Raw genomic sequence first — 14,579 nt, 5'->3', positions numbered from 1 at the left:
GCTTCCCACTAGCTATCTGTTTTACATTTGGTAGTGTATATATGTCAGTGCCACTCTCTCACTTCGTCCCAACTTACCCTTCTCCCTCCCCATGTCCTCAAGTCCATTCTCTATGTCTGAGTCTTTATTCCTGTTCTGCCCCTAGGTTCGTCAGAACCTTTTTTTTTTTTTTTTTTTTAGATTCCATATATATGTGTTAGCATACGGTATTTTTCTCTTTCTGACTTACTTCACTCTGTATGACAGACTCTAGGTCCACCCACCTCACTACAAATAACTCAGTTTCGTTTCTTTTTATGGCTGAGTAATAGTCCATCCGTCAATGGACATTTAGGTTGCTTCCATGTCCTGGCTATTGTAAACAGTGCTGCAATGAACATTGTGGTACATGTCTCTCTTGGAATTATGGTTTTCTCAGGGTATATACACAGTAGTGGGATTGCTGGGTCATACAGTAGTTCTATTTTTAGTCTTTAAAGGAACCTCCATACTGTTCTCCATAGTGGGTGTATTGATTTACATTCCCACCAACAGTGCAAGAGGGTTCCCTTTTCTCCACACCCTCTCCAGCATTTATTGTTTGTAGATTTTTTGATGATGGCCATTCTGACCGGTGTGAGGTGATACCTCATGGTAGTTTTGATTTGCATTTCTCTTATAATTAGTGATGTTGAGCAACCTTTCATGTGTTTGTTGGCAATCTGTATATCTTCTTTGGAGGAATGTCTATTTAGGACTTCTGCCCATTTTTGGATTGGGTTGTTTGTTTTTTTGATATTGAGCTACATGAGGTGCTTGTATATTTTGGAGGTTAGTCCTTTGTCAGTTGCTTTGGTTGCAAATATTTTCTCCCATTCTGAGGGTTGTCTTTTCATCTTGTTTATGGTTTCCTTTTCTGTGCAAAAGCTCTTCTATACCCACTTTGTTGAAGTTATTACCATAAATTGTTGCTGAATTTTATCAAATGCTTTTTCTGCATTTATTGAGATAATCATATGATGTTTTATCCTTCTTTTTTGTTCATGTGGTGTAGCACATCGATTGATTTGCAAATGTTGAACCATCCTTGCATCCCTGGAATAAGTTCCACTTGATCATTGTGAATGATCCTTTTAATGTATTGCTGAATTTAGTTTGCTAATATTTTGTTGAAGATTTTTACATCTATGTTCACCAGGGATATTGGCTTATAATTTTCTTTTCTGTGCCCTTGTCTATTTGGGGTATCAGAGTAAGTTAGCTTTCTAAAGTAAGTTCAGAAGTGTTCCTCCTCTTTTTGGAAGAGTTTGAGATGCACTGGTATTAATTCCTCTTTATATGTTTGGTAGCAGTCATCAGTGAAGCCATCTGGTCCTGGATTTTAGTTGGGAGGTTTTAAATTACTGATTCAATCTCCCTATTAGTAACTGGCCTGTTCAGATTTTCTATTTCTTCCTGATTCAGTCTTGGAAGGTTGCTTTTAGGAGTTTATCCATTTGTTGGTGCATAATTGTTCACAGTAGTCTCTTATGATCCTTTGTATTCCTGTGGTAGCAGTTGTAATGACTCATCTTTCATTTCTGATTTTATTTGAGTCTTTTTTTTTTCTTGGTGAGTCTAGCTAAAGATTTATCAATTTTGATTATCCTTTCAAAGAATCTGCTCTTAGTTTCATTGATCTTTTCTAACGTCTTTTTAGTCTCTATTTCATTTGTTTCTGTTCTGATTTATGTTCATAGGTTTTTTTGTTTGCTTTGCTTTGTTTGTTTGTTTTTGGCCCCACCAAGTGGCTTGCAGGATCTTAGTTCCCCAACCAGGGATCAAACCCAGGCCCTCGGCAGTGATAGCACAGAGTCCCAACCACTGGAACACCAGGGAATTCCCTCTGATCTATGTTATTCCCTTCCTTCTGGTAACTTTCGGCTTCATTTGTTCTTCTTTATCTTTATACCTCAGTTCCTTGAGGTATCAAGTTAAGTGTTTTGAGATTTTTCTTGTTTCTTTAGATAGGCGTATATTGCCATGGTCTTCCCTTTCAGAACTGCTTTTACTGTAGTTCATAAGTTTTGGTATGTTGTATTTCCATTTTCATTAGCCTCAAGGTATTTCTTTATTTTGCTTCCATTTGTTTTTTGACCCATTGGTTGTTCAGTAGCATGTTTTTAATCTCCACATATTTGTGAAATTTCCAGTATTCTTCTTGTAATTGATTTCTAGCCATACCACTGCGGTTGGAAAAGACGCTTGACATCATTTCAACCTTCTTATATTTAAGACTTATAACATATAAGAATATATGGGGCTTCCCTGGTGGTGCAGTGGTTGAGAGTCCGCCTGCCGATGCAGGGGACATGGGTTCGTGCCCCGGTCTGGGAAGGTCCCACGTGCCGCGGAGCGGCTGGGCCCGTGAGCCATGGCTGCTGAGCCTGCGCGTCCGGAGCCTGTGCTCAGCAGCAATGGGAGAGGCCACAACAGTGAGAGGCCCGCGTACCGCAAAAAAAAAAAAAAAAGAATATATGTTCTATCCTGGAGAATGTTCCATATATACCTGAAAAGAATGTGTATGCTGTTGCTTTTGGAAGGAATGTTCTATATACATCTGTTAAGTCAACCTGGTCTAACGTGTTCTTTAAGGTCAATGTTTCCTTATTGATTTTCTCCCTGGATGATCTATCCATTGATGTGTGATCAATTTAAGGTCCCCTATTATTATTATATTGCTGTCAGTTTCTCCTTTAGGTCTGTCAATATCTGCTTTATATATGTAGGTGCTCCTCTGCTGGGTGCATAAATATTTATAAATCTTATATCCTCTTGTTGAATTGACCCCTTTATCATTATGTAGTGCCCTCCTGTCCCTTATTATCGCCTTTTTTAAAAGTTTATTTTGTCTGATATAAGTATACCTACCACAGATTTCTTCTGGTTTTCATTTGCATGGAATATATTTTTCTACCCCTTCACTTTCAGTCTGTGTGTGTCCTTATACCTGAAGTGAGTCTCTTGTAGGCAGTGTACAGAGGGGTCTTGTTTTTTATTTGTTTATCTACTCTATTTCTTTTGATGGGAGAATTTAGTCCATTTACATTTAAAGTAATTATTGATAGGTATGTACTTAATGCCACTTTGTTCATTATTTTCTAGGGTTTTGTAGTTTCTCTGTTCTTCTCTTGCTTTCTTCCTTTGTGGTTAAATGACCTTCTTTAGTCATTTAGGTATGCTAATATTCCTTTCTCATTATCTTTTGTGTATCTACTATAGGTTTTGGCTTTATGGTTACCATGAGGCTTACAAATAACAACTTACATTTACAACAGTCTCTTTTAAGTTGATAACAACTTAAACACATTCCAAAGCTCTACATGTTTACTCTCCCCCTCAATGTTTTATGTTCTTGATTTTACATTTTACATATTTTTATCATGTATATCCCTTAAATAATTATTGTAGTTAGTTGTTTTTACTATTTTTGTCTTTTAACCTATGTATTAGCTTTATAAGTGATGAATTCACTACCTATACTACATATTTACATTTACCAGTGAGATTTATACTTTCATGTTTTCCTGTTACTAATTAGTGCCGTTTCTTTTCAGCTTAAAGAAATCCCTTTAACATTTCTTTTAAGGCTGATTTAGTGGTGATGAACTCCTTTAGCTTTTGCTTATCTGCAAAATTCTTTTACCTCTTCTTCGATTCTGAATGATAACTTTGCCAGGTTGATAATTCTTGGTTGGAAATTTTTTTCTTTCAGCCCTTTGAATACTTATGCCACTCTCATCTGACCTGCAAAGTTTCCCCAGAAAAATCTGCTTAAGGTCTTTAGGGTGTTCCCTTGTACGTAACAATTGTTTTTCTCTTGCTGCTTTTAAGAGTCTCTCCTTGTTTTCAAATTTTGGTATTTTAATTTTAATGTGTCGGTGTGGGGTTTTTGCGGTTCCTCTTATTTGGAACTCTCTGGGGTTCCTGGATCTGGAGAACTGTTTTCACAGTTTAGGGAAGTTTTCCACCATTACTTCTTCAAATATGTTTTCAGACCCTTTCTCTTCTCCTTCTGGAACTCCTTGTAATGTGAATGTTAGCACACTTCATGTTGTCCCATAAATCCCTTAAGCTATCTTCACTTTTTTTTCATTCTTTTTCGTTTTTGCTGCTTTGATTTGGTGAGTTCCTGTGCCCTGTCTTTGAGTTCACTGATCTTTTCTTCTGTCTCATGCTGTCTGCTATTAAAATCTCCAATGTATTTTTCAGTTCAGTTATTGTACTCTTTAGCTTGGGGACTTCTGTTTGGAACTTTCTTATATTTTCCATATTTTGTTGAAGTTCTCCGTGTGTTCATCCATTCTTCTCCTGAGTTTGGCTAGCATCTTTATGACCATTACTTTGAACTCTTTATCAGGTAAATTACTTATCTCTGTTTCGTTAAGGATTTTTCCTGAGGTTTAATCTTGTTCTTTCTTGTTTCACACATATTCCTCTGTTTCTTCGTTTTACTTGATTATCTATGTTGGTTTCTATGCATTACATGAAACAGTCACCTCTCCAGTCTTGAAGGGCTGGCCTTGTGTAGATGAACCTTACTGTTCAACCCTGCCCTAGTTCTTGGTTGTCTCTCAAACCTTTATGATTATCCAAGCTGCCAATTTTATTTTTTATAGCTCCCAGTAGTTGAAGTTGTGCCAGGACCAAATATTCTTTTAATTTAAAATTTTCCCTATTTTTGAATCTTTTTTTCATTTCATTGCATTTCAGGGAGAGCAGTTATGAAAACATACTCAACTGTCACTTCCCCCAGAAACTGCCACCCATTTGACTTATTATGCTGCATGGACTGTGAATGCTGACACATGTTAATTATAATGTTCTTGCAACTCCTCACAAACAGTACATTAGCACTAACAACACCAGAGGGTAAATCTGGGGAAAAGAGTTATATGCTCCAACTGCATCTGACAATAATAGCTGTGCCAACATGGGTAATCATTCAAACATTCTGGGTGTATTTCCCTATAAGAGGGTTGACCTAGATAATCTATAAGGTCACTTTTGGTCCCAGCATTCTATTAATATGATTTTAGGTCACTTTGGTTTCTAACATTGTACTATCATGATTTTATTATAACAATATTCTACAAGTAAGATAATTTTATTGTTTAGGTTACTTTTTAATTTTCTGATAGTTAAATGTCTCCCTCTAGTGGAAATTTTGTTTTAAAAAGTGTTTTAGAACACAGAAGGTTGCTATCTATGACTGTTTTTTTTCTATCAGTCTCAACTATAAAAATCTGCTCAACACGTAAAACAGTAAAATTATTTTAGAAGGCAGTTTGGTACTATCAATCAGAATTTACATGTAAATCTCCTTTAACCTGGCAATCCCATTAGAGATATAGTTCTAAAAATATACTTACCCAAGTAGGTCTAGAACATCTGAGGGTTTACCAATAAATAATAAAAATCATAAAACTGGAAAGGTGCAGAGAGAAAGGGAGTGTTCTTAACATAGCCTGGGACAGCATGCTCTTTTTGTAGCAAATTAGGTAAAACCAAGCAGTTGAAAAGCATCTACATACTTTGAAATGTATATAATGACAACTTATGTCCCTTTAGAGATTCAGCAATTACTGTGTTCTATGTCTTTCAAAGAATATATAAATTGTTCCTCTCCTTATATATTTTTTTCCTGCATCCCCTAAAGCATGTGGGACAGAAACTGCTGGTAGTCCCCAATATTTGTACTTCTTTCTTGCTCCGATTTTTTCACTGGCTACATGGCCATGCATAATGAAGGCTAAATTTCCAGCCTCCCTTGCACTAATTTATTGGCCATTAGAATGTAGGTGAAAACGATGGGTGTTACAACTTCTGAGAAGTGTCCTTCAATGGAAAAGGTGAGCCCTGGTTTGCCCAGCCCTTTCCCGATGTCTGAAATGCTAAAGTGATAACTGCACTATGATTTGGAAGTCACATGGGTGATGGCAGAGCCTGATGATCATGAAACCACCATACTAGCCCTTGAAAACATATCCTGCAATTTTGTTTAAGCAACAGAGAAATAAACTAGTACTTTGAACCTTCCTTATTTTTAAGTTTTCTGTTATGTGCAGCTCAACTAATTCTAATTCATTCAACATGTGAGCTAACAGTATAACTTTAGGCCAATACTAAATGGTTACAAAGTTTTCAATCATGCTTTGGTGGTATGAGGATCAGAATATTAGCTTAAAAGGTGAGGTCTGGGCTGGTGCCACTACTGCCTGGTAGGAGGTAGGGAGCATAGCCACTACAGCAGGGGTAGCAGGTCCTGTATGGTAGGGCCCACATGGCTCTGGTCCTGTCTATGTGGCTTCATGGTGGCCACCCAGGACCATCAAGCTAAGCTACTATGGGAGCTGCAGGGGCCCAGTGCCAGTTCATGCTGGGAATGCCTCTGGTCAGGTAATAGCCATTCTTAAGAAGCACGTCGCATTATAAAAAATGCCCCCAAACTGAAACCTCATCCTTGATCTAACTCATGATGTGATCAAATTACCACTTGATGCTTTTCTTCAGAGGCTTAAGGTGACCAGAGTATGGAACTTCAACAAAATGAAATTAAAATATTCCAGGCTATTTTATCTCTCAGGCCAAATTCCCACTAATGAGCACACTAATCAATCTGGCCACAACCTATCCTGGAATGTATAGCTCCACTGAGCAGCTCGTTCACCTCAACTTCAGAGGATGGTCTTTCTTTTCTCTGTTGGACTTGTGGACATCCTCCCAAGGATAAGCCTAATTTTGCTAGCAGTCTAACTTCTCTCCAGATAAGTCAGGAAGTAACTATAAAAAAGGTGAATGCCAACAGCAGAAAAAGCCTGTAGGACCCCAAGGCTACTAGGATGACCCTGAGCAGTTTCCTGGACAATGTATACACTGATAGTGCAGATGTTCTCAGACATGGAACTAGACCTCAAACCTCTGACTCTGCCAACCCGACACAGATTATAGGCCTGGCCATTAATGGAGGGCAGAATGCAGGTAAGCATTTGGTATCTCACCACTCTGAGCTTAGGATCACATTAGCCATAAAGAAAGAAAAGGCAGTTGTCCAACTATGCAGCCTTATGCAACGAGACAACATCCAGGAATTTCTGGGCCACACAAAGGAGAAGTCTGGAGTCCTGGCATGGGCTTTTCATCCTAAACGAGATCAACCCATTTGGGTCCATATTCTGTTTTAGTCTTCAGCAGATGATGTTTGAGGTCATACAGAACTACAATATCATCTTGGTGACTCTGCATGGCTCTAAGGCCTGGTGCCAACCTGGGATCAGTTTACCTTCCCTAGGGACACTCATCACCCATGTCCATGACATCCTACTCAACCGGCTTTGGCATCCGGTTGGATGTGGATGTTCTTGGTCACTTTGACAGACTAAACGGGGATACTCTGAGGTGGGAGCAAGCTGGAAACTCTGCCATCAGATGAGAGGCCTAGATATCCCTCAGTCAGTTCTCAGCCTGCCGGGGTCTGTGGTGACAACCACGGACATAGACTGCAAAGAGTTCTCAAGAAGCAAAACCTCTGGCCCAGATACCTGGACCCAGTTACTCTTGACTAGTTGGGGACAGTTTCTGATATGTGACATCAACTCCCGTTGCATACAAAAAGGGACAACTTGAGGCTGTTTCTGTGGCTGAGGATAAGCATGAGGAACCCAGGCACATGACTGTGAATGCAAGCAAGCAGCAGATCCCTATGACTTGGTTGTGACAACTGATCTACATCCACTTTAGTTATCTGACGAACTGAGGCCAAGGCAGTGTGCCTGCCCTTCCCTATTCCTCTCCTCTACACATACTCCCTGTAGGCCCAAACTCATAAAACCAACGGGTTGAAATTGCCTTCTGCTATCAAAGCATGTGCCCAGGATTGATCATTTCTCAAAATTATGCCTGGATCCCATTCTTCTTGGAGCCAGACTTTGAAGATGTCTGAGTCTTGTTCTGCCCTATCCTGGCCAGGGGCTGCACATTAATATTCTGTCTGCTTTCTGATTTTATGTGAAAATCCTACCAAGAGTATCTTCCTCCTATGTTGTGTCTCAGCAATCCTGTATAACTTGCTGGCATAACCGTGAACCACCTTGAAGTCTAACCCTCCAGCCCTGAGCAGTCTTCAGATTGTAGTGATCCCACATGGCCACAACTATAGGAGAGGCCCTGAGCAAGAACACCAACTGTGCTGCTCCCAAATACCTGAACCACAGAAAATGGTGAGATAATAAATGTGTTTTGTTGGTTTAAGCTGTTAAACTTGGGAGAAAATGTTAAGCAGCAATAGATAACTAATAGATAATAGATGACTGAGATATCAGCTGATGACTGAGGGCATCCAAGACTGTTTCCATGACCTCGGGCCTTGCACTGGAAGCCCAGGAATATCTTACTAACTGCCCTCCAATAAAGCACTATGCTCTCAGCAACAATCCTACTGCACGCAGTTGCTGGGGTATTCATACTTAAAATTTATTTTTAATGGTACCACTTTGCACAAATGTGCTACGAGGGGGCCCTAGCTCAAGAACGTCTCCTCAACTCAGCCACTGCTGAAGACTGGGGTGTGGGAGTTTTTATTTCATAGCAGCAGAATCTGTGTTATCTACCACATGTATTCTTAATTTACCTGGATTTCCAGAAGTTGAAATTCAAGTTGAAACGTAATCATGTGGCAATTTCCTGATAATCTGTGTCTCTGCAGAACTTTCTTTATACCTGTAAATCATAAAAATAAATATTTTTGTTTGAAAATAACAATTTCCTTTAAATATCTATTATTTAATTTTGTGTGGATACCTATAATATACGTGGGTATGTGTGTGAGAGTGTATTTGCATCGAAAATACCTGGAAGAATGTGCACCAAATTGATGGCCTTTGCAAAATAAGACTAAAGACAACTTGTACTTTCTAGTTATTGATTATACCAAAGATTAAGGTAAGAAACAGAAATATGTTAGTATGACCCTAGACAAACTTGAATCATGATAACTGTTAGATATTTTTCATTTTTTCAACATTATCTAGACCTAGTTAGACAATAAATTAAATCCATGTATTTACCTCAGTTAACTCTCAAAACTTTACTAAAATGACAGCAAAAGTATTTTTTTAGGTATAACATGAATACTCAAATGCATAAAATGCCCTATTCTTAAGTATACATCATGATATATATATATGTGTATATATATATACACATATATATATATATGTATATATTTACACGTGTTTCCCATGTAACCACCACTAAGATCAAGATACAGAAAGTTTAAAGTACCCCATAACGTTCCCTCATGCCCTTTCCAGGCTATACACTATGTCCCCCTCAAGAGAGAACCATTATTCTGACTTTATTACCATCTACTTTTGCTAATGAAGGTATTTTTAAATGAGCACAATTCTCTTTTTTTAATTTTTATTTAGTTTTTTTAAAAAGAAATTGATAGAGCTTCTTTTTTTCTTTTAATTTTATTTATTTTTGGCTGCGTTGGGTCTTTGTTGCTGCGCATGGGCTTTCTACAGTTGTGGTGAGTGGGGGCTACTCTTCGTTGCAGTGCGAGGGCTTCTCATTGTGGTGGCTTCTCTTGTTGCGGTTCATGGGCTCTAGGCATGCAGGCTCCAGTAGTCGCACCACGCAGGCTCAGTAGTTGCGGCATGTGAGTGCTAGAACGCGCGGGCTTCAGTAGTTGCGGCACATGGGCTCAGTAGTTGAGGCATGCGGGCTCTAGGCGAGTGGGCTTCAGTAGTTGTGGCATGCGGGCTCAGTAGTTGTGGCTCGTGGGCTCTAAAGCACAGGCTCAGTAGTTGTGGCACATGGACTTAGCTGCTCCACGGCATGTGGGATCTTCCGGGACCAGGGCTCGAACCCATGTTCCATGCACTGGCAAGCAGATTCTTAACCAATGCGCCACCAGGGAAGTCCCCACAATTCTCTTTTTTTAAAAACTGAAGTATAGTTGCTGTACAATACACATACATTACACATGGACAATATAGTTATTCACAATTTTTAAAGGTTATAGTCCATTTCCAGTTATTATAAAATATTGGCTATATTCCCCATGTTGTATAATATATCCTCGTAGCTTGTTTTATATCTAATAGTCTGTACCTCTTAATCTACCCCTATATTGCCCCTTCCCCCAGAAGGGCACAATTTTACAAGGATAAAGAGAAAAAGATGAGAGTAACCTAATTTTAGAAGCTGAAAATCAGATGGATAAGCTAGATATTACATAAAAAAGTGGAACTAACCTGGCAGATCCAGGAAAATTAAAACCTAAGCCAGCAATGCGGAAAGCTCAGAATCAAGCCCATTCAAAGGCATTCTGAATGGGCACCACCAAGTACCTCTACAGATGGGGTAAACCTGGGGCTCAAAAAGAAAGAGTGAGACTTTTGTACAGTAAAATCTCACTCTCCATATTCTCTGTATTCCACCTATTCCTTTCAAGTACCTGAAGTGTCTAAATTTCATTTCTACATGTAATTGAAAGTTTCACTGAGGTGAGCTGCCCACCACCTTCTGAGGGTCACTCTTCCTCTCCCTGGTCATGAGGGTTATTTTGGTGGAAAAATCAGGAAGCATTTCCTAAAGTGATTCCTTCTTCTAAACCAAGTTCCCAACATCCAATCGCACAGCTGAATTAGCTTCCCCTTACTTGCTAGTGCATCACAGATCCTTGGTAATAAAACGTAAGTCATTGGGACCAGAAACCCTCCTCTGCCAAATGGTCCAGTTCTTGAAATACTTATCTTGGCCACAAGGCCATGCTCAATAGCAGCAGAGCACCACAGATGACACAGCTCTCATGTCAGTAGTGAACAACAGCTAAGATTTACAAATTAATGCTGCTACTGTTCTTAAAGTCGCTTATGGCTGTTACTTGACTGTTAAGTTACATAATGACAGACTGTGTCTTCTTTAATATCTACCTCAGGCAGCTTTTAAGAGTATTACACACACTGTGATATTGAATAGACACTTGACAAAACAAGTTTACCACAACCACACATTCAAATCATTATCTTGCAGAATTTTAATTCAGTGATAAGGCAACCAATTTCCTATGTATAATAAGGTAAACTTCAGTACCACTTCTAGATTAAAATGAATGCTTACTCTGGAAATTCCCTGGATGCGTAATGGTTAAGACTCAGCACTTACACTGCCATGGGCCCAGATTCAATCCCTGGTCGGGAAACTAAGATGCCACACAGTGCAGCCAAAAAAAAAAAAAGAAAGAAAGAAACTAATGCTTACTCTTTTCTGTCATCTCAGTGCTCGTTAGGTCCTCTGTCTTCTTGGAGTAATGTCTTATACTGATGCCAGTAAGCGTACTTAGAAACTGAATTTCTGATTCTAAATGTCCAAGATGACTTCTCAGATCTTTTGACAATTCCCATCCTTCAGAATCTGCTTGGTATGTTTCTCGAAATGATTTTCTAAAAAGCAAATACCACAAATAATTACTTCAATTAAGAAACCACTAATAAGTGTTTCAACTAGTATTTATAAATTTCTTCAAACCATTCCCATTTTATCCTTCTTACTCTCTTCCCATTGAAACTAGTAAGATTTTTCTTAAAGCCAGTAAGATTTTTCTTAAAACCAATGTGGCTACTAACACTGCAATCATTAATCTCAATATAAAACAAACCTAACCAAGTTATAATACCATTTTCCTACATATTAGAAACAGATATAAAATAAATTGTAACAGGAGTACTTTGTAAAATTAAAATGTCTGTTTAGGCTGGAATATTTAAAGTGTTCCAACCTAAATGTCTGATATCCCAAGATGCCTCAAACTATTTTAAAAGATATGATGAACCTAAAGACAAAATAAATCATCTAGCTTCAACTTCTAAAACAAGTGAAGTATCACAAAGCATTTTATACTCAGAAAGAGATTCTTGCGAAATTGAAGAGTATAGAGGTAAAAATTCCAAACAAATAACGAATAGCATAATCTCTAAACAACACTGTAATCAGATATTCTGCACTGAAAACATAGCTCTGTTTTCCTTGAAAAAGTAAAATTTCAGCAAATAATCGCATTAAATGATATTTTATTTTTTGTAATCCTTTATTGCCATCATGCTATCAGCCACATTCTACACTGCTGACTTCCAGTATCTTAAACATGGTTTCCTTTCCTTCTGGGGCATGATTATCCTGATTCTCATTTTATATCTTGGGTCTTCCACTGTCCCTGCTTTTTGTCTCCCGTGTTAGAAGAAAACCCTAATACTCTTGCCTCTGCTCTTCTGAATATGCATTCTCTCATTCCAGAAGAATATCTGGTGATTAATCTCAGCTCTTTTATGCCAGTAACTCCTAAAACACACCTTTAATCATCTCTTCTTCCTGCAAGGTAGATTTAACTTGATAAAGCATCAAATGTTTTCTTCTTCAAATTAGTTTTTCCTTCAAATTTCCCTACTCTTGTTAATGATAAAATCTGTCCCCTGCTATAGCAGGTTCCATTTCTTGAGGGTCACCCTTGCTCTATTACTCCTCTCACATCTGGATCTGAGGTCATCTTTTCTGCCCCCCCGCATAGCTATCCCTCCTTTTCTAATTCCACTACATTAGCCTATGTTCTTATGACCATATACCATGTCTATAAAGAATAACCTAACTGTATCTTCACACTCATATTTCAAAACTTGTATAAAGCCTGTAGAAATTTTTTAAACTTTGTTTTAATGCTAATTTAAAATATCACTATAAGTATATTCTATGTCATCTGAGAGACTACAACATGCTCTTTTGTATTTGCTTTTTGAAAATTAAATAGATAAAGCTAATGAACAAAAGAACAGAGATAATCTTTATATAAATGAGTTCCTTCCAAGTGAATACTAAACAATGACAGAGCAAACTACGGATGAAAATTTCAAGGTATTTCCAACAGAGCAAACTGATAAGAGAACTAAGTAATCACACTAAAGGACAGATATGCAGAACTCAAGAAAGAACTTGTGGCTGAGAAATGGAAAAATGGGGAGTTATTGTTTACTGGGTACAAAGTTTCTCTGTGGGACAATGAAATCATTTTAGAGATGGATAATGATGTGATGGTTGCACAACAATGTGAACTAAACTATATACTTTAAAAGGGTTAAAATGGTAAGTTTTATGTTATGTATATATTACCACAAAATAAAAAGATAACCTGTATATTCTCATTCATAGCAGTAATTTACTTTGAGCAAAACATCACTGGTCCATTACAATTAATGATGCTATTCTGAATGAATTGGGGATATGGGTTTTATGGTTTTGTAGTTTTATTTATTATTTGCAAATTTGTCTTAGTAGCATATTTTTTTTTGCCCAAAATTAGATGTTCACAAGAAGATTTTTTTCTTTAAAAGCAAATCTACACAAGACTTGAGTTTAAAACTCAATGATCTAGGATTCTATGAAGATGGTGGAGTAGGAAGCACCAGGAACCTATCTCCCCAACTAGGAAGCAATTGCAGTGGCGGAATCTGTCTGATATAACTTTTTTGGAACTCTGGAGACTGCTGAAGGCTTGCAACTTCATGGAGAAGGCTTAAACGTACGTTACAGTAAATCGTGGGCAATTTCAGCTCTTAGCACAGTAGTAGCTACCCATGCCCCCTCCAACAACATGGCAAGCAGCTGTGCACACGTTCTTGGAGCCACCTGCACACAGCTTAGGGGAGCAAGAGTGGGCAAAAAGGACTCTGTCCCCCAAATATTGAGTATCTGTGCTCCAGTTGCTGATTGCGGCTGCTGATCACAGAGAAGCAGACAAAGAGGAGGGTAGTCACTGCTGCAAGCCCCTACCCTCTGGCTGAGGTAGCATTAAGAATATTTAAAGAGCTGTTGCTTTTTGTTTCCCACCATCATTTTTGTCTTTTCTTTTTCAGGAGTCAGACATTAAAGACTAGGACATGAAAAATCAAACTAAATATGTGGGGAAAATTAGAAAATGATTGCACATACCCAAGTAAAAGCTCAGAAAAGACATAATTAGACATTAAGTTTACACTTCAGGCTGATCCTCAGCACACAGACAGCCTACAACAACAACAACAACAAAACAACCTAAAACAATAACAAAAAAGTGCAAACACTGGGGAAGAGGGGAGAGAAATCTGATTTCCAGAGTTACCACATTATTAAATTAAAATGTCCAATGTTCAACAAAATATCACAAGGCATACAAAAAACAGAAAAGCATGGCCCATTCAAAGAAAAAAAATATTCAGAAGAATCTGTCCCTGAAAAAGACTTAATGGCAGATATATCAGACAAAGACTTTAAAACAGAAGTCTTAAAGATGCTCAAAGAAATAAAGGAAGATGTAGAGAAAGTTAAGAAGACGATTTGTGAACAAAATGGAAACATCAGTATAAAGACAGAAAACCAAAAAAAATTCTGGACCTGAAAAGTACAATAACTAAAATGAAAAATTCACCAGAGGAATTCAAAGGCAGATTTGAGCAGACAGAATAATGAATCAGTGAACTTGAAGATAAGACACTAGAAACGGAGACTGAGGAACAGAAGGAAAAAAC

At 38.0% G+C, this 14,579-nt stretch overlaps 1 protein-coding gene across 4 annotated transcripts in view; it reads right to left on the bottom strand.

Annotated features, from left to right (window-relative positions):
• The window catches only part of CENPP (centromere protein P), a 234,678-nt gene that overhangs the window by 205,275 nt on the left and 14,824 nt on the right, over positions 1–14,579 (bottom strand). For all 4 annotated transcript variants that reach the window (XM_033857781.2, XM_019940471.3, XM_033857783.2 and 1 more), the window contains exons 2-3: positions 11,287–11,468; positions 8,648–8,736 (exon numbers count right to left, since the gene is read on the bottom strand). In XM_033857781.2, the coding sequence (XP_033713672.1) occupies positions 8,648–8,736; positions 11,287–11,468 (271 nt within the window). The remainder of the gene's footprint in view (positions 1–8,647; positions 8,737–11,286; positions 11,469–14,579) is intronic.

The sequence above is a fragment of the Tursiops truncatus genome, chromosome 6 (assembly GCF_011762595.2).
Source record: "Tursiops truncatus isolate mTurTru1 chromosome 6, mTurTru1.mat.Y, whole genome shotgun sequence".
NCBI lineage: Eukaryota > Metazoa > Chordata > Mammalia > Artiodactyla > Delphinidae > Tursiops > Tursiops truncatus.
The sequence above is the reverse complement of the archived record's forward strand: the minus strand, read 5'-3'. Positions and strand labels throughout refer to the sequence as shown.